We start from the raw sequence: 20568 nt of genomic DNA on the forward strand, positions 1-20568 counted from the left end.
ACACTTAACGTGGACCAGACTACCTGCTGTGAATAATTAATGGAGCCATTTCAGATTGCTCTGCATATGCTATTAAAACAAGAGTGGAGAAAGAGGAGGATGAGGTGTGTCCTTTTAATAGAACACTTTGTTTTAGTCCTCTGAGCTAACTTTAAGTAGAAACACTAGAGGCTAAAGCTGACAAGGCAGCAGCTACTCTTCCTGGGGTTCAGCAACATTAAGGCAGTTACATACAATCTAAAATATTACATAACATTATCTTTCATAACACTTTTCACAACACATTGAGTGTGTGCCCTCAGGCCACTACTCTACTACCAAATACAGTGCATTCGGAAGGTTTTCAGACCCCTTGACTTTTTCCACTTTGTTACGTTACAACCGTTTTTATTTTATTTTATTCCCCCTCAATCTACACACAATACCCCATAATATCAAAGCAAAAACAGGTTAAATGTTTTAACAAATGTATATATATTTTAAAAAATTAAATATTACGTTTATATAGGTATTCAGACCCTTTACTCAGTGCTTTGTTGAAGCACCTTCGGCAGCGATTCCAGCCTCGAGTCTTCTTGGCTATGACGCTACAAGCTTGGCACACCTGTATTTGGGGAGTTTCTCTCATTCTTCTCTGCAGATCCTCTCAGGCTCTGTCAGGTTGGATGGGGAGCGTCGCTGCACAGCTATTTTCAGGTCTCTTCAGAGATGTTCGATCTGGTTCAAGTCCGGGCTCAGGCTGGGCCACTCAAGGACATTCAGAGACTTGTGCTGAAGCCACTCCTGCGTTGTTCTTGGCTGTGTGCTTAGGGTCTTTGTCCTGTTGGAAGGTGAACCTTCTCCCCAATCTGATGTCCTGAGCGCTCTGGAGCAGGTTTTCATCAAGGATCTCCCTCTACTTTCGTTCATCTTTTCCTCGATCCTGACTAGTCTCCCAGTCCCTGATGCTGCCACCACCATGCTCCACCGTAGGGATGGTGCCAGGTTTCCTCCAGACATGATGCTTGGCATTCAGGACAAAGACATCAATCTTGGTTTCATCAGACCAGAGAATCTTGTTTCTCATGGTCTGAGAGTCCTTTAGGTGCCTTTTGGCAAACTCCAAGCAGGCTGTCATGTGCCTTTTACTGAGGAGTGACTTCCATCTGGCCACTACCATAAAGGCCTGATTGGTGGAGTGCTGCAGATGGTTGTCCTTATGGAAGGTTCTCCCATCTCCACAGAGGAACTCTGGAGCTCTGTCAAGAGTGACCATCGGGTTCTTGGTCACCTCCCTGACCAAGGCCCTTCTCACCCGATTGCTCAGTTTGGCCGGGCGGCCAGCTCTAGGAAGAGTCTTGGTGGTTCCAAACTTCTTCCATTTAAGAATGATGGAGGCCACTGTGTTTATGGGGACCTTCAATGCTGCAGAAATGTTTTGGTACCCTTCCCCAGATCTGTGCCTCGACACAATCGTGTATCGGAGCACTACGGACAATTCCTTTGACCTCATGGTTTGGTTTTTGCTCTGACATGCACTGTCAACTGTGGGACCATATATAGAGACAGGTGTGGGCCTTTCCAAATCATGTCCAATCAATTGAATTTACCACAGGTGGACTCCAATCAAGTTGGAGAAACATCTCAAGGATGATCAATGGAAACAGGATGCACCTGAGCTAAATTTCGAGTCTCATAGCAAAGGGTCTGAATACTTATGTAAATAAGGTATCAGTTATATATATATATATATATATATATATATATATATATATATATATATATATATATATATATATATATATACATTTCTCTCAACCAATCATCAGTCATTTGTGTAAGTGCCGTGTTTGTTGAATGTCCTTCCCTATAAGCTTGATGAATGTCTGTTGTCAATTTGTTTATGGTAAAAAAAAAATATCCATAAGTTTACTAAGGGTTGGTAACAGGCTGATTGGTCGGCTATTTGAACCAGTAAACGAAGCCTTACTATTCTTGGGTAGCGGAATTACATTTGCTTCCCTCCAGGCCAGAGGGCACACACTTTTCTAGTAGGCTTAGATTGAAGATATGGCAAATAGGAGTGGCAATCGTCCGCCATTATCTTCAGTAATTTTCCATCCAAGTTGTCAGACCCGGTGGCTTGTCATTGTTGATAGACAACAATCATTTTTTCACCTCTTCCACACGCACTTTACAAAATTCAAAATTACAACGCTTGTCTTTCATAATTTGATCAGTTATACTTGGATGTGTCTTGTCAGCATTTGTTGCTGGCATGTCTAAGTTTGCTAATCTTGCAAATTGAAAAAATAATTAAAGTAATTCGCAATATCAGTGGGTTTTGTGGTGAATGAGCCATCTAATTCAATGAATGATGGAGCTGAGTTTGCCTTTTTGCCCAAAACTTCATTTAACCTTTTAAGGATCGGACAGTTTTTTTTCCCATTTTCGCCAAAAATGACATACCCAAATATAACTGCCTGTAGCTCAGGACCTGAAGCAAGGATATGCATATTTTTGATACCATTTGAAAGGAAACACTTTGAAGTTTGTGGAAATGTGAAATTAATGTAGGAGAAAATAACACATTAGATCTGGTAAAAGATAATACAAACCCCAAAAACATGCATAATTTTTTATTTTATTTTTTAGCATCGTTGAAATGCAAGAGAAAGGCCACAATATAATATTGCAGTTTTGGCGCAATTCAGATTTTGGCCACTAGATGGCAGCAGTGTGTGTGCAAAGTTTCAGATTGATCCAGTGAATCATTGCAATACTGGACTATTTTGTATCAAGTCTGGCCAAATGTGCCGAATTGGTCAATTTATACATTTTCAAGTTCATAACTATAGAGAACATAAAAAAATGATATGGTAGTACAAAATGTAAGTTTACACACTGCCAGGAATGTCATACATGATGGATCATTACCTTATACACTAACTTTCACACATATAGATGGCCAGGCGGGGTGGGTGTGGAGCCAGAGACAGCAGGGGTTCAAACTGTAGAACCCAGTTCCTACATTTGAATATAAAAATTGATTTTTATCATACAAAACTATGCTACATTTGATCTCTGGGATCCTTAGGATGACAAATCAGAGCAAGATTACTGAATGTAAGTACATTATTTACTTTCAGAGGTGAACGTATCAAACCAGTTGTCGTGATAAGTTTTTTGTTGTTGCGCACTCTACTCAAACAATAGCATGGTATTTTTTCACTGTAATAGCTACTGTAAATTGGACAGTGCAGTTAGTTTTAGCAAGAATTTAAGCTTTCTGCCCATATAAGACATGTCTATGTCCTGGAAAGTTTGCTGTTACTTACAACAGTCATGCTAATCACATTAGCGCACGTTAGCTCAACCGTCCCGTATACGGGACACCGATCCCGTGGAGGTTAAGGTGTTCCAAAGTTTTCACTATCATTCTATTGGCTGCAGATACTTTTTTTTGTGTGCTAATTTCATACAATTCTACACATTTTGCCATGGCTTATGCCATGTTGTTATCCTTTCTGAGTGTCTCAAACATTATAACAAGATCAATGGGGGCCCCCATGCCATGACATTTCTTGAATTTTAGATTCTCCGACTGCCTACTTATTTTGGTGATTGCTAATTTTTTTTAAATCTTAAAAAATATATATAGTTCCATTATATTTTCTACATACTTTACATCTGGTTTTAGTTTTTTAATTCATTAAAAAAATAAAAAATTCAGAGCGAGATTTTTTAATATATATTTTGGAGGGGCAACAATGATTTAGCAGGGGCAGCCAGCCGCTGCTAAATGAATATAGTGAATACTGAACTGAGATGCACTGATTGAATAGATGATGTTGTCTACATGGCAGTCCACCCACCCAACCACCTTCAAATCGAGCTGCAGCTGAGACTGTAATAAGTAAAGGGGCAAATAGGAAGCCGGTGGGCCCAGTATGAATATTTAAATCTGCTACCAAATCCAGTGTTTGGTTTCAGATAGAGAAAATGAGTATGACCCGTTCCCTGCCCCCACTACACAAACACATTCCCCCCAATGTTGCCTGCAAATGCCAATTTGTCCTCAAACAGCTTCTCGGCCATTTAGACAGTCTCTGGCTGTGTGGACCTGATAGATGGGTAATCTTGGAGAAGATAAATTATATCTACCATCCACTCCTCTATTGAGGTGCCGCATAAGCAAACAATGCACCACAGCTGTGTGTAAACTTGAGCATTCGTGTAGAATATTGATATTCATTCCCATTATAGCAACATGGCTGAGCAAAACCTTGCGATTGCAGTTCCAATATATATATATTTTTCCTACTCAGTGATGGCAGTTATGTTTTATAAGAACTGTAATATCAATCAAACCTTACAACTATCTTACTGGTAGAGGGCCATATCTTGAAGACATTTTAGTACTGACAGGACATTATGTGTAGAGAGAGGGAGACCCACCTCTTGTATGGTTCTGCTACCAGGGAAGTTGAGGTTGTAGTCTCTCTGGGCTTCACGGTGGCTGATGACGAGCAGGAAGTTCTGATTTAACGACTCCTGAAGAACGCTGGAGAAAGAGGAATAAAAAAACAATACAACTTCAGAGTCAAGCGGAGAACAAGCTGAGACAAGTCAGACACTTATCCCTGCAGTGAGGTGGCTCCCTGCGTCTCCACTGGGGCTCGTGCCCACTCCTCCGTCTCTGTTCAGACAGGCCTGGTGCTGAGTCCCTCTGCTGCTCAGCAGCCCCCAGCAGCCTGCTAGCCTGCTCCCTGACCCAGCATGGGGTGGCCAGGACACGGGGCCACAGCAGTGACATCACACACACACACAATGTGTTCACAGCCCCCTCAACATGGCTGGTCTGGAAGATGTATTGATTTGTCAGACAGATTTTTCCTCGGAGTTGCTACTATACATTGGGCCAGAGTGGTTTTTAAGGGAAAACAAGTAGAGATTTCTGGGTCCTAGCTTGCAGCTATGAGCAATGACTGAGGATATGTGCCGTACAGGGAGACACTGTGTGCTTCACAGAGAGATTAAAGTTTTGGAAGCTTCACTTATAATAAACGTTGAGGTTAAGTAGCGGTTTGCGCAAACGTTCAGTCTGTGTTCGTGAATATGAATCGGAAGCTTAGTCCAAGCCAGGCAGTTAATCAGAGCTCAACTTGAAGCGAGGAGGAAGAGGAGAGTCGGAATTAATATGTAGTACACACATTAATTATGCAATCACTGCCTTAATCTGCACAGATCTGGACGAGCTTATGTTAACAGAAGCTCAAATTTACTGTAATGACAGCATATTTACATTGACTAAAACTACGAAATCAATATGTAAATGTAATGTTTGTTGTAGCTAACCGGGAAGATTGAAAATGTGTGGTGTGGAAAGACTGGATGCATATGTAATGTGTTGAGCAGGGAGAGGCAGGCAGGAGAGAGGGAGGAATGGGGACTCATAGGGGACCTAGCTAATATCGCATCGCCATGATTTGTTTGGACACAGTCCCGACTGATTCTGGCAGACTAAACCGCAAAAGGGAAAAGTGGGTAGCTGTGTTGTAGCTTTACCATAAGCCATTGTGAAGACAGCAATAATAATATGGAGACTCATGGCTTTACACAGTAAACACTTTGAACGTGAGCGGACTATGTGGCCCATACTGTGAGGCATTTGTCTCCTCTGTAACTTAGCGATTTGGCTTCCTGCAAGTTGGTCGTATTGAGATAAAAGACCTATGCAAATCTACAGAGGAGAATTAATATCTTTGCTTCCAGGGTCCTACTACTGACTCAACAAAGTGCTTTCAGCTCCGCTCATGATGTTCTCTCTACACTTGACTCCCATCAGGCTGTCCTGCGTCTGAGTGTTTGCTCCAGTCGTCAGTGACCTCTATACATGGAGGCACCGGGCCGGGCCATGTCCTCTCAGGAGTACTTGACACGGCATGAGGTGCTCTGAGTAAAATGTCACTTAACTTTATAGACAGAAAATAAACCATTTTGCAGGGGAGGAGCAGTCTCAACAGATTGGTTTCATTCTGAGATAAGCCTCCCTGCCTGACTGAGGGTCCCCAGGCACAGAGCAGACACACAGACCTCATTAAAATAGCCCTGCCAGAGAGAGACGCACACTTTTCCCTTTACGTTAGAACAAAATACACACATTAACCATCTCATTTGTGATGTATGATCTAAAGAGGTCAAACTACAGCCAGACATGCATAACCATCCTACCTCCACATTTTGTATCAGCAACAAAATAGGCGAATACGCAATCTCCCATGATCTGATATGTCTTGGTCTGCTATTTTGTCTCAAGACCAACCAGCATCTGAGGCATCAGTATCTCTGAGGGGATAACAGACAGGGGAGGGAGGGACGCTGCAAATGAATACCAAATGTCTAATGATTCATTTGTATTTCACATTCAGAGTTCAAATTAAAATAACCTTCAATAAACACACTTCCTGGAAGCAACAGAAATAGATGAGTCGCATTAAAATATTCAACACCTTACATTATTTATGCAAGAGATTAGCTCCATCTAGATACCCGCCTGTATTCACCGTCAGTCAACACAGACACCGGGAAACGTTTGTTTGGCTCAGGAGAGGATCTCTGTAACTACCTTTGAGGAGGGAGCGTTTGTCTGAAATCTCCAAAGCCTCCCAATTTATTTAAAATCAAACAGAGGATTGAAATGAGTGGGCCTGGTGATATGGATAACTATTTGATTAGTCTGTTTGGTTTAGGTGTGCAGAGATGTGCTTTGAAGTAATGACCTACTGTGGCTTTTATTTGTTAAGTTATGTCCCTTGTTAAGAAACTGCTCCCAATTATTACAAAGGAATAGGAACTAAATCAGAGGTAAAATGTTATTTTAAACTTAAGCAATCAGTATATTACATATGGACATAAGTACTCCTTGCATAGTAATACACACACAAACATCCAAGTGAAGTACTAAATACTGATGGTCTATTCCAGCAAGTAGTCAATGATTATTTCTGAATAAATAAATTACCACCAAATATAATTGCCTTCCATAACTTAAGGCAATAGTTTAATTGAAATTAGACTTTGTAGTAGGCAGCAAGCTGAAAAGCCAATGAAATCAAATACAAGTTGGAAATAACACGTAGGCCTAAATCAATTATGCTTAGTATGTCATTAACACATTTACATTACTACTTGAGTTAAGCAGGCTTGAATGCACCCTCTTCAGTACAACTAAAAAGGGCTACTGTACATCTCTGTTGTTCACCGTGATTTAAAAAAGTGGTACCCAAGCTAGCCCTGCTAGTAGTGCCCTGTCAGCCCAGTCAGTCTCCTGTTTCAGCAGGTATTAGTACAGGGTTTGGCAGAGCGTTGGGGATGGCAGATCTCTGACAACAGCAGACTAGCAGCTCTGTGAATGCGCTGCGACGGTTATTTTTAATGCCGCTGTGCTAACAGCTTGCCTGGCCTCCCTGTAGGAGGCCTGCTCCTCTGAGCGGTGTGATCTGTCACCCTCTTCCAGCAGCAAAGATGACAACAGGGTCGCCACACACCCCCACCAAAATAGTTTATGGAGGATAATGAGTGCCTAACACTGAACATGATAGCTATAGCACTAAGAACATTGGAAATTGTGCCACTAAGAGACATAGCCAGAAAAAGGCCATTAGCTGCCTGCTACACAGTCAAACCTCTACTTACTGGTTGTCAAAGCAGCACAGCCAACGGCAGCAGCAGCATTCTTTCTTTCTCGATATCAACCCCCTACATATCTGTGAGATATTACAGAACCCTATCCATACAAGGCATTGCAATATTTCACCCATGCCGGTATCTGCCCGTCTCTCTGTGCTTGATTCAATGGGTTCTGAGAGGAACACGGGGGAAGAAACATGAGACCAGCTGTATTTCGACCGTTGTCCTCCTGTCCGACACACGTCGGTGCACAATGACTGTTGTAGAACCGGAGTGACTCTTCATAATGCATGGCAGTGCCACGTGTCTATCTCCTCAGCAACCCCTCTGGGCCTGACAGCCTCCCTAATCAACACAGATAATTACACAGACACATCCCCTCCAGTTACAACCAACCACAGACACACTCCAACAGCACTTCAGCTCATCAACAATTACAGGAACAATGCCTTAGTGCCCTTCACACCGTTCTCACTCTACCTTCAGTGAAATGATGTTGCTAAAGTATGTTCAGATAAAGATTGTATACGTGTTCAATGTACCAAATCCTGACAAGCCTTATTGGTTTGGTTTGTTGCCATGCTGGTGAGCAGATGCACCAGAGAGCATTATTACAGTGGGTGGGATTTCCTTATTAGTATGAACTTTATCTGGCTGATACAGATGAAATATCAGATCAGACACAAAACCAGCCTTCGTGATGGGATTATAGCTCAATGATGAGTAGTTTGACATTTTAGAAGGAAAGGTTGCAAAAGCCTCCTTGGATTCATAAAGCTTGGTAGAATGACCTTCTAGAGTGGCTTAATGGATCCCTCCCCCCATTGAATCTCAAATTTCTCTCAATATTACATGAGTGAAAGGCTGCTCTACTATTTGTATAGGAAGATAACATTTTCAGCAACAAAATAAAGCTTGGCAATGGCTACAAATACCGCAATGAAAACCATTATTTACATTACACAAACAATATTGCAGTTGGATTTCATTTCAAATGTCAAAATAAATGACAGAAGCCTCCTGTGCACAAGGGTCATATATCTTTGTAAATATTCAAATCAAATTGGAATCTATTGTACAATATTCATGGGGTGGTATTTATTCCAGAAACTATTTTTTACCATTACTAGGTGTACAGTGCCACCTAGTGTTCAACCCATATGAAAATGGCTTTGGTGGCAAAGTGGTGCAGTCCTGTTGATTTACCAGTCCTTTTGATGTGGGCAGCACCACAACAATTAACAGTCAATGCTCACTGTAACAATCAATGCTGCTGCATATTGAGGTACTGGAGGGTATTGGGTAAACAGTGTCAGCTACATGCTGGGAATTATTTGCCGGAGATAATGTGACTCAAAACAGAAAACAAAAGAAGAGTGTAAGTTGGTTACCTGTTTTGGCTGGTGCTGGCAGTGGGGGCGATATCTGGGGTGAGCACATACAGGCTGTTGTTCTTGGGCAAGTGTAAACTTCGCAGAACCGTCTGAGGACACAGGGACAGACCAATAAATAACACATAGTTGTACTTTATCCATTCCCACAAGATGGGTGTGAGTGACATTTGTGAAACCTCATCCGATGTGAAAAATAAAATTAAGATAAAGCAAAAAAGATTGCAAAGAGTTTAAACATGCTCATTTCAAGAGGCATTACATTATCGAAACAATTATTTTGAGCGCAATACTCACACTGTCAGATACGTCTCCACTTTTCCAACCCTTTAACTGCATTTTTGATATGGGGACCTGAAGCTCTGTCTCAAGAATCTGTTTGATTTCCCCTACAAACACAAGAAAAGAAAAGAGGAAACAAGTTGTAGTATTAAGAAATGGCAGTTGAACATATCCCCACCATAAGATGGCAGTAATAGATTAGAAAATGTGTTTCCATTGTGTATTTATGAAATTGTACACCTTACAAGCAATTTACATTTGAGTAAAACATACTTAATACACACTACACATATTCACAACATAATTTGTTTCAACCCTGGGTACAAGTAAATAGATTCTGAGAAATGGTTCAAAGTCTGAAAACGAAAGCACTATACCTTGGTGTTGTATTGACTAACATCGCTCCTTTTACCAGAAACGGACAATATTTTGGGTTCTCAGTAACACCACATCTGTAACACCCACATTTTCTCTAAGCAAGCAGTAAGGGTGTGATGTATTTGTATTTATAATGGCAGCCAAGGCAGCAGTTACTCTTCCTGGGGTCCAGCTAAATTAAGGCAGTTATGCCATTTTGAAAAAAACATTACAACACATTCACAACAGATTTCACAACATATTAATGATGTGTAGGCCCATAGTGGAATATTAGTGTAGGAACCATGGTATGATGAGTAGTGTATGGTGAGAGCATCTCCTCACCGACTGTGCTGCCCTCCTCTACGACCACTTCCACAGCGCGCTGGCGATACTCCACCCGGAAGTTGAGCATGCGCGGCTGCCACTCCACAATGTGTCGAGAGGGGAGGACGGGGCAGAAGGCTGAGGAGGATGGGGGAGAGGAGGAGGAAGACGATGATGTGGCTGGTGGGGCCACTGCTGCCTCTGCTGTTGCTGCTTGGCTGTGAGGCCCATAGATGTTGGCCCGGGACGCCTCGCTGGAGAAGTTACTGTGGGTTCAGAAAGTAAGCAGAGGGTCAGATAAAATGTCAACACAGGGAGCATCATGTAGTGCAGTTCAATATCATATTGAATTGTATACAGAGTTAATTGTGTCTATAAAAGTAGAACGTCTACCACCAAACTACAGTGTTATTCTCAGACTAGGCCTACATGTGCAATTCTACTCAACTCACATGCTATTTAACACCATTGAAATGCAAAAACAAAGCAAAATATTTTGTAAACTCAAACATTTAGACTATGTAGATTTTACTGAGCATTTCAATACTTTATCCATTGCAGAAAAAATACTAATTTATTATCCACTAAATAGGCTAAACCAGGGATCCAATATGTCCCGCGGGTAGTTTGAATAAAAAATCTAACTCAATATACTTTAAATTACCAAAACCAATAGCTCAAACTGATTTTTCTATAATTTTTCATGCTTGTTGCTTCTTCCCTGTCACATGGTCACAAGCAGGACTGAACAGAAATATTCAAAAACCACAAAATACCCACAGTCCCCTTCTGAGGCAGCAACAAGAGCCGCTCAGCAGTAATTCAAACAGTTTCAGAGTCAGTGTAAACAGGCTTTACTGGAAAATATGGGCAGGGCCCAACAGATGCTGAATTGTCTGCCACAGAGCAAATTCAGTCTTATTTTGCTGCAGAGGACAGACACACAAAACTTCTTTTTTCTCAGCCTCTCTCCCTCTCCATGTCTAAGGCCTGAATTCCCCCGAGGCCCTGTCCAACACGGCAGTAAATAATGTATTTTCTCTCTCCCAACCCGGACAAAGACGCTTCTCTTTTCCTCGAGGGTCAGCACATATCGCGCTGGGAGAGGGAGCAGGGTGCCAGGGTCTTGCACAAAGGCTGTATTTATCCCACCTGATTACAATACCAAAAGGTTAAAGAAGTTGGGGGTTCTGAGGGCACGAAGGAAAATGTTACAGAGAGATCAATGTTACATGATAATGGCATAAAAACAACATATACCGTACACATAAACCACAAGTGAGGCTTGGATTCACCAACAGGCAAGAATTAGGCCTACCATCATAGGCAGGTGGAAATTACTGTGTTCAAGAGCAGAGGCTTGCTATTGGCCATAAACAAGGGTCAAACACTCAAAGGCTGCATGGACAAACACCTGTGCTACAGAGATCTGCACAGGTGCATACTGACCTCTTATAATCTAAGAACCACAGAGTAAGAAGTCTACAAGTATAGATGTCAGGAAAATTTGATAAAGTCATAATCAGCTATGCAGTATGCATTTACATATACACAGAAAACAAACTGACAGTTTGAGGTAATCCACCATTAGCTAGTAAATTCAGCGAGTGAAAAGGAGGTTCAGTGAGTGAAATAACAGCCAATACCGCAAATGAACACTTCCTGTATTTACACAAATTAGAAAACTAGAGTGCACTGATATTTCAGTTTCAGTATCTTGGTGCAAAACTGTTATACACAAATGATTGTCACTCATATCCATCGTAGAAGATGTTGGTGTGGTTGAGTTGTGCCCTCATCAGGGGTGTAGACAACCAAAGATGACCCATAACATGGTCTAACAATGAGGACATGCTATGCAATTTCTTTAACAGGATGAAAGAAGCAAAGTCAGAATTCACCCTAGACAGCAGGCTATACATTTCCCTTGCAACGTGATGGAAGGTTTTTGTAAGCATTCTAAACTACAACTTGAAACTTGGCACATTGACACTGAGGACCGTTGACCATTATGAGTGTTAAAAAGAATACAAACGTTTGTTCCATGGCATACATCTAGATGGCACTCTCCACCTATTCAATGTGTAGCAGGAGGCAGGCTCGGGGCTAAGAGCAGGCCTCCAGCTGGCTCTGGTCACCTTAATGGAGCCATTTACTGAGGAGGAGTGCCATCCTACGAGAGCAGCCCGGTGCCAGCCACTTAGTATACGGGCTGACTGCAAGTCACGCTGCCAGGCTCCATTCATAATTATGTGTGCCCTTAAGAAACCATGTTCTCATGCCCAAAGTCTTCAGAAACTCGCAAAATAAACAGTTTAACAGAATGTGCCCAGTCTGAATGTATTTGTTCTTCAGCTCAGTGTATTCATGAGTGCTGACTGACCGTTGAGCAAAAACGTGAACCACAATGCCTCTTACAGGCTTTTCTCAGTTAGTAACTGTTTTAATTCCAGCTTTTGGGAAGATATTCCTCTCTATGTTCTTCCACATAAAAACACTTTTGCTTCTGTTGATACTGTATCCTCAAATAGCATACCAAATACTATCAGAGTTTCATTTTTCTGCCTACCATTGAAATTCAGTAATTCAAAGCAATGTCAAGCCTACAACTTTGAACATCACCTCAAACTATAACCACCACCACAGTCTTTCACCTGATCTTGCCCAGCTATGGGCTACAAATCTGGTTGTTTGATTTACGGCTACTTTGGTGTTGAAATCTTGACTGAATAACAACATGACACTGAGCTTCCTGGGGGAAATGAGATCCAAAGCCTCAATTTCCTGCACTGATGATGAAAATGTATGCACTCACTAACTGGAAGTCGCTCTGGATAAGAGCGTCTGCTAAATGGCTAAAATGTAAAGATCACGATTACTTCCATCATGTCACAGTTTGTGCCTACTCAATAGGCTTTGTACAAGAAAGAGACCTACATATTCAAGAGGTCAAGTGACTGATATAACCATTGACTACTACATATATCCTGAATCATCTGAACTCCTCAATCGTCATCAGGCCACACAAGGTTATTGCCGTTTTAAAACATAAAAAAAAAACTAGTTCTTGACATCTAGGTCTACACAGACAATAGACCACAGCTATTTTGGTTTGTTTCTGTGTAGCAGGTAGAAAGTCACATTGATGGTGACGCGTTTTTGCATATGGATTTGACTGTGGCACTATGCCATATGCTTAACTCCTGTGTACAAGTTGTGTTACCTATTTTTGTTTCGGTTAACATATGACTTTATGCAATATGAACACTGGATTGACTTCTGAAGAGGCAACAGTCATTTCTGTCATATTACCTTTGCAAGATCCCATTCTCTTGTGGCATTACACCATTGATGGCTGCCTGTAAAGAGAGAAAAGACCATGGAATAAAATGTTTTGTTGCAAAGTATTACACTCTTGAGAGCATGCATGTTCAAACACTGATAATCAACAGTAAATGTTGCCATAACTATCTACTGCCAGTTCCTGCCAATAGAATTACAGTGATTTGAATTTCAACGGCAACCTTTGGTAGCCATATGAGTGGCTGTGAGTGTCTCTAAAGCAAATATAATTCTGAAATTAATGTTACTGTGCTACGATGATAGTCAAGGACACATTAGGTCTAGGCTATAGGCATGCATTGATGGAATGCTTTGGTGGGCTATTCTTTGTTCTTTATTTTCTTTTTTTTTAAATGAGATTTTTATCATATTTGGACTCAATGCAAAGGGAATATAATGCAAGCACCTGAGGTGGCACTGGTGCCCGAACAATGATATGAAAACAGAGATGACAATCACACGAGAACAGATAATTGATGAGAAGGGAGGTTGAAGTCTGTCAGACCGTTGGCCTCAGAGTAAATGAGCTGATTTTGACAGTGAAACTGATTATGGGGAACTGTTGAGGACAGAGAGCAGCAAGAGGACAACGCTTGCAATGAGTTTATTTTGGCCCATTGTTAGGAGACCTATTGAGATGAGTGCTCTAGAACACAGGGAAATGTCCAGCAGTGTTTCCAAACATTACAAAATGTACCATAAAAAGTATTTTTTTAAGAAAAAGTTTTGTAGGTAGGTCTACTAGTAAAGGCACAAATCCAAGAGAAAGGGGCACCGAGTATTTAACTTGTTCGCTGTCCTGTCCCAACACACAGGGTTCTTTTGTCCATTTTGCTCAACCTAACAGCACCGAAAAGGAACTGCAAGTCATCACATTTACAGGTGCATTTAACCACTGCTTAGGCCCTGCTTGCTTGCTTTGAAAAGCTGCCAGCACAAGAACAGCGCTCAGCTAAATATAGCCCACCCCCAGCCAACATACACTTTATGATAAAGGGTTACATTGTGGAAAAAATAAAACCATTCCACAAGGCTCAGTTTCATACCGCTCCTTTGAACCTCAAACTTTAAATCCAAACTGACAGGAGACATTATTTATAAGCCCATTAAAGAGGGGGTGGTAGGTAGTACAAATTATGTTGTCTCACTAACTACCGGGGGGACATGGCAATGATGGTGCATTGTTGATTGAAACGTCACAATCAAGGTGTCGATACATCGCAGTAATAAGTGAACCATTTTAGTTAAAATAGGAAACAAACTGAAACAGGTAACGAAATCACATACTGTGTGCTTTTAGCGGCTATGCTTTTTGCTTCTTTGGTCATTAATTGGCTCAAGTTGAAGTAACTAGAAAACACCAGAGCAAGTGCTCACAGTTGTACTGTAGCATGATTTCATTTAGTCAGGTTCACCATGTAGACTAAGCCTTTGTGTATGACAGGAGTAGAGAATTGAGAATTAGACCTACCTAGGCCTTCATTTGAATCATGGCGCTGGAGGAGATGGCTGTCGTTTTTTTGTGTTATTTGTAACTTATTTTGTACATAATGTTTCTGCCACCGTCTCTTACGACCGAAAAAAGCTTATGGATATCAGGACAGCGATTACTCACCTCGTACTGGACAAAGATTTTTACTTCAACGAGTCGGACGTGAAGAATTTACATCAGACACCCGACAAGGCTCAAATCCCCGTCAATCACAGGAGAACGAGACAGCCTATAGGGAGGAGGTCAGAGATCTGGCCGTGTGGTGCCAGGACAACAACCTCTCCCTCAACGTGACCAAGACAAAGGAGATGATTGTGGACTACAGGAAAAAAAAGAGGACTGAGCACGCCCCCATTCTCATCAACGGGGCTGTAGTGGAACAGGTTGAGAGCTTCAAGTTCCTTGGTGTCCACATCACCAACGAACTATCATGGTCCAAACACACCAAGACAGTCGTGAAGAGGGCACGACAAAGCCTATTCCCCCTCAGGAGACTAAAAAGATTTGGCATGGGTCCTCAGATCCTCAAAAAATTCTACAGCTGCACCATCGAGAGCATCCTGACTGGTTGCATCACTGCCTGGTATGGCAACTGCTTGGCCTCTGACCGCAAGGCACTACAGAGGGTAGTGCGTACGGCCCAGTACATCACTGGGGCAAAGCTCCCTGCCATCCAGGACCTCTATACCAGGCGGTGTCAGAGGAAGGCCCTCAAAATTGTCAAAGACTCCAGCCACCCTAGTCATAGACTGTTCTCTCTGCTACCGCACGGCAAGCGGTACCGGAGTGCCAAGTCTAGGTCCAAAAGACTTCTCAACAGCTTCTACCCCCAAGCCATAAGACTCCTGAACAGCTAATCATGGCTACCCGGACTATTTGCACTGCCCCCCCCACCCCATCCTTTTTACGCTGCTGCTACTCTGTTAAGTAAGTATTTATGCATAGTCACTTTAACTCTACCCACATGTACATATTACCTCAACTACCTCAACTAGCCGGTGCCCCCGCACATTGACTCTGCAACGGTACCCCCCTGTATATATAGCCTCCCTACTGTCACTTTATTTTACTGTATATATAGCCTCCCTACTGTCACTTTATTTTACTTCTGCTCTTTTTTTCTCAACACTTTTTTTGTTGTTGTTTTATTCTTACTTTTTTGTTTAAAATAAATGCACTGTTGGTTAAGGGCTGTAAGTAAGCATTTCACTGTAATGTCTGCACCTGTTGTATTCGGCGCATGTGACCAATAAAATTTGATTTGATTTGATTTGATTTGAGACGGAGCTATCTGGGACGTAGGTCGGGGTACCTTGTAAGGATCCGACGGCGAGTGGGTAATCTCCCTCTTCCATCAGTCCTATTAGCCAACGTACAATCATTGGATAACAAAATTGACGAGCTACGATCACGAATATCCTACCAACGGGACATTAAAAACTGTAATATCTTATGTTTCACTGAGTCGTGGCTGAACGACATGGATAACATACAGCTGGCGGGGTTTACGCTGCATCGGCAAGATAGAACAACGGCCTCCGGTAAGACAATGGGTGGTGGTCTGTGTATATTTGTAAACAACAGCTGGTGCACAAAATCTAATATTAAGGAAGTCTCTAGGTTTTGCTGCCTGAGGTAGAGTATCTCAGATAAGCTGTAGACCACACTATTTACCAAGAGAGTTTTCATCTATATTTTTCGTAGCAGTCTATTTACTACCACAAACCGATGCTAGCATTAAGACCGCACTCAATTACCTGTATAAGGCCATAAGCAAACAGAATAAATGCTCATCCAGAGGCGTCGCTCCTAGTGGCCGGGGACTTTAATGCAGGGAAACTTCAATCCGTTTTACCTAATTTCTACCAGCATGTTAAATGTGCAACCAGAGGGAAAGAAACTCTAGACCACCTTTACTCCACACACAGAGACGCCCTCCATTTGACAAATCTGACCATAACTGATTCCTGCTTACAAGGAAAAACTAAAGCAGGAAGCAACAGTGACTCGGTCAATAAAGAAGCGGTCAGATGACGCAGATGCTAAGCTACAGGACTGTTTTGCTAGCACAGACTGGAATATGTTCCAGGTTTCTTCCGATGGCATTGAGGAGTACACCACATTAGTCACCGGCTTCATCAATAAGTGCATCGATGACATCGTCCCCACAGTGACTGTATGTACATACCCCAACCAGAAGCCATGGATTACAGGCAACATCCACACTAAGCTAAAGGGTAGAGCTGCCGCTTTTAAGGAGCGGGACTCTAACCTGGACACTTATAAGAAATCCCGCTATGCCCTCCGACGAACCATCAAACAGGCAAAGCGTCAATACAGGACTAAGATTGAATCGTACTACACTGGCTCCGACGCTCGTCGGATGTGGCAGGGCTTGCAAACTATTACAGACTACAAAGGGAAGCACAGCTGCGAGCTGCCCAGTGACACAAGCCTACCACACGAGCTAAATCACCTCTATACTCGCTTCGAGGCAAGCAACACTGAAGCATGCATGAGAGCATCAGCTGTTCCGGAAAACTGTGTGATCACGCTCTCTCTGTAGCCGATGTGAGTAAGACCTTTAAACAGGTCAACATTCACAAGGCCGCAGGGCCAGACGGATTCCCAGGACGTGTACTTCGAGCATGCGCTGACCAACTGGCAAGTGTCTTCACTGACATTTTCAACCGGTCCTTGACTAAGTCTGTAATACCAACATCTTTCAAGCAGACCACCATATTCCCTGTTCCCAAGAACACTAAGGTAACCTGCCTAAATGACTACAGAACCGTAGCAATCACATCTGTAGCCATGAAGTGCTTTGAAAGGCTGGTCATGGCTCCCATCAAGACCATTATCCCGGAAACCCTAGACCCACTCCAATTTGCATACCGCCCCAACAGATCCACAGATGATGCAATCTCTATTGCACTCTACACTGTCCTTTCCCACCTGGACAAGAGGAACACCTACGTGAGAATGCTATTCATTGACTACAGCTCAGCGTTCAACACCATAGTGCCCTCCAAGCTCATCACAAAGCTAAGGACCCTGGGACTAAACACCTCCCTCTGCAACTGGATCCTGGACTTCCTGACAGGCCGCCCCCAGGTGGTAAGGGTAGGTAACAACACATCTGCCACGCTGATCCTCAACACGGGTGCCCCTCAGGGGTGCGTGCTCAGTCCCCTCCTGTACTCCCTGTTCACCCATGACTGCATGGCCAGGCACGACTCCCAACACCATCATTACGTTTGCCGACGACACAACAGTCGTAGGCCTGATCACCGACAACGATGAGACAGCCAATAGGGAGGAGGTCAGAGACCTGGACGTGTGGTGCCAGGATAACAACCTTTCCCTCAACGTGATCAAGACAAAAGGAGATGATTGTAGACTACAACAAAAGGAGGACCGAGCACGCCCCCATTCTCATCGACGGGGCTGTAGTGGAGCAGGTTGAGAGCTTCAAGTTCCTTGGTGTCCACATCACTAACAAACTATCATTGTCCAAATACACCAAGACAGTCGTGAAGAGGGCACGACAAAGCCTATTCCCCCTCAGGAGACTGAAAAGATTTGGCATGGGTCCTCAGGTCCTCAAAAGGTTCTACAGTTGCACCATCGAGAGCATCCTGACTGGTTGCATCACTGCCTTGTAAGGCAACTGCTCGGCCTCCGACCGCAAGGCACTACAAAGGGTAGTGCGTACGGCCCAGTACATCACTGGGGCCAAGCTTCCTGCCATCCAGGACCTCTATACCAGGCAGTGTCAGAGGAAGGCCCTAAAAATTGTCAAAGACTCCAGCCGTACGGCAAGCGGTACTGGAGTGCCAAGTCTAGGTCCAAAAGGCTTCTTAACAGCTTCTACCCCCAAGCCATAAGACTCCTGAACAGCTAATCAAATGGCTACCCGGACTATTTGCATTGTAGTCGTCCCCTCACCCCCTCTTTTGCGCTGCTGCTATTCTCTGTTTATTATCTCTGCATAGTCACTTTAACTATACCTACATGTACATATTACCTCAACTAACCGGTACCCCCTGTATATAGCCTCGCTACTGTTATTTTTACTGTTATTTTACTGCTTTAATTTTTTACTTATCTATTGTTTACTTAACACATATTTTTCTTAAAACTGCATTGTTGGTTAAGGGCTTGTAAGTAAGCATTTCACTGTAAGGTCTACACCTGTTGTATTCAGCGCAAGTGACAAATACAATTTTATTTGATTTGAAATAGGTCTTCATTTGATAAATGTATCTCTGCATACAGGAATTGGAGTATCACTAGACATTACATATTTTTAAAAATGGTTAGGCATAATATTCATAATATTAGGTCCCATGTAGCTCAGTTGGTAGAGCATGGCGCTTGCAACGCCAGGGTTGTAGGTTTGATTCCCAAGGGGGGCCAGTATGAAAATGTATGTACTCACTAAGTGTAAGTCGCTCTGGATAAGAGTGTCTGCTAAATAACTAAAATGTAAATGTAAATATTCTAGAAACGACAACATAACAGTTCTGTCACCGTAAAGCACATACTGAAATATATCTATAACTCACATTGTGCAAGGGTACGTGCAACACTGTAAAGCAGGGTCTCCAACAGGCAGTCCGGTGATTTTATTTCTGAGCAAAGAAAATTATACAAAATATATCATTTGTTTCGTATAATTTGACGTTGGACATACAGTACCGGTCAAAAGTTTTAGAACACCTACTCATTCACTGATTTTTCTTTATTTTTACTATTTTCTACATTGTAGAATAATAGCGAAGACATCGAAACTATGAAATAACACATTTGGAATCATGTAGTAACCAAAATTGTTAAACAAATCCAAATATTTTATATTTGAGATTCTTCAAAGTAGCCACCCTTTGCCTTGATGACAGCTTTACACACTCTTGGCATTCTCTCAATCATCTTCATGAGGTAGTCACCTGGAATGCATTTCGATTAACAGCCATGCCTTACTAAAAGTTAATTTGTGGAACTTCTTTCCTTCTTAATGCGTTTGAGCCAATCAGTTGTGTTGTGACAAGATAGGGGTGGTGTACAGAAGATAGCCCTATTTGGTAAAAGACCAAGTCCATATTATGGCAAGAACAGCTCAAATAAGCAAAGAGAAACGACAGTCCGTCATTACTTTAAGACATGAAGGTCAGTCAATACGGAACATTTCAAGAACTTTGAAAGTTTCTTCAAGTGCAGTCGCAAAAACCATCAAGTGCTATGATGAAACTGGCTCTCATGAGGACCACCACAGGAATGGAAGACCCAGTGTTACCTCTGCTGCAGAGGATGAGTTCATTAGTTACCAGCCTCAGAAATTGCAGCCCAATTAAATGCTTCACAGAGTTCAAGTAACAGACACATCTCAACATCAACTGTTCAGAGGAGACTGTGTGAATCAGGCCTTCATGGTTGATTGCTGCAAAGAAACCACTACTAAAGGACCCCAATAAGAAGAGACTTGCTTGGGCCAAGAAACACGAGCAATGGATATTAGACCAGTGGAAATTTGCCCTTTGGTCTCGAGTCCAAATTTGAGATTTTTGGTTCCAACCGCCGTGTCTTTGTGAGACGCAGTGTGGGTGAACGGATGATCTCCACATGTGTATTTCCCACAGTAAAGCATGGAGGTGGTGTTATGGTGTGGGGATGCTTTGCTGGTGACACTGTGATTTATTTAGAATC

At 42.4% G+C, this 20568-nt stretch overlaps 1 protein-coding gene across 1 annotated transcript in view; it reads right to left on the reverse strand.

The window, feature by feature from the left end:
* The window catches only part of LOC311131044 (FAS-associated factor 1-like), a gene marked incomplete at its 5' end in the record, with an annotated part of 76863 nt that extends 57041 nt beyond the window's left edge, over nucleotides 1-19822 (reverse strand). The window contains 7 exons of the mRNA XM_084163866.1: nucleotides 4438-4543; nucleotides 9063-9154; nucleotides 9360-9451; nucleotides 10047-10294; nucleotides 13341-13387; nucleotides 19431-19467; nucleotides 19812-19822. Of these exons, the coding sequence (XP_084019992.1) occupies nucleotides 4438-4543; nucleotides 9063-9154; nucleotides 9360-9451; nucleotides 10047-10294; nucleotides 13341-13387; nucleotides 19431-19467; nucleotides 19812-19822 (633 nt within the window). The remainder of the gene's footprint in view (nucleotides 1-4437; nucleotides 4544-9062; nucleotides 9155-9359; nucleotides 9452-10046; nucleotides 10295-13340; nucleotides 13388-19430; nucleotides 19468-19811) is intronic.
* Between the last annotated feature and the right edge of the window lie 746 nt (nucleotides 19823-20568).

This window comes from Coregonus lavaretus (genome assembly GCF_964263955.1).
Source record: "Coregonus lavaretus genome assembly, chromosome: 6".
Taxonomy (NCBI): Eukaryota; Metazoa; Chordata; class Actinopteri; order Salmoniformes; family Salmonidae; genus Coregonus; species Coregonus lavaretus.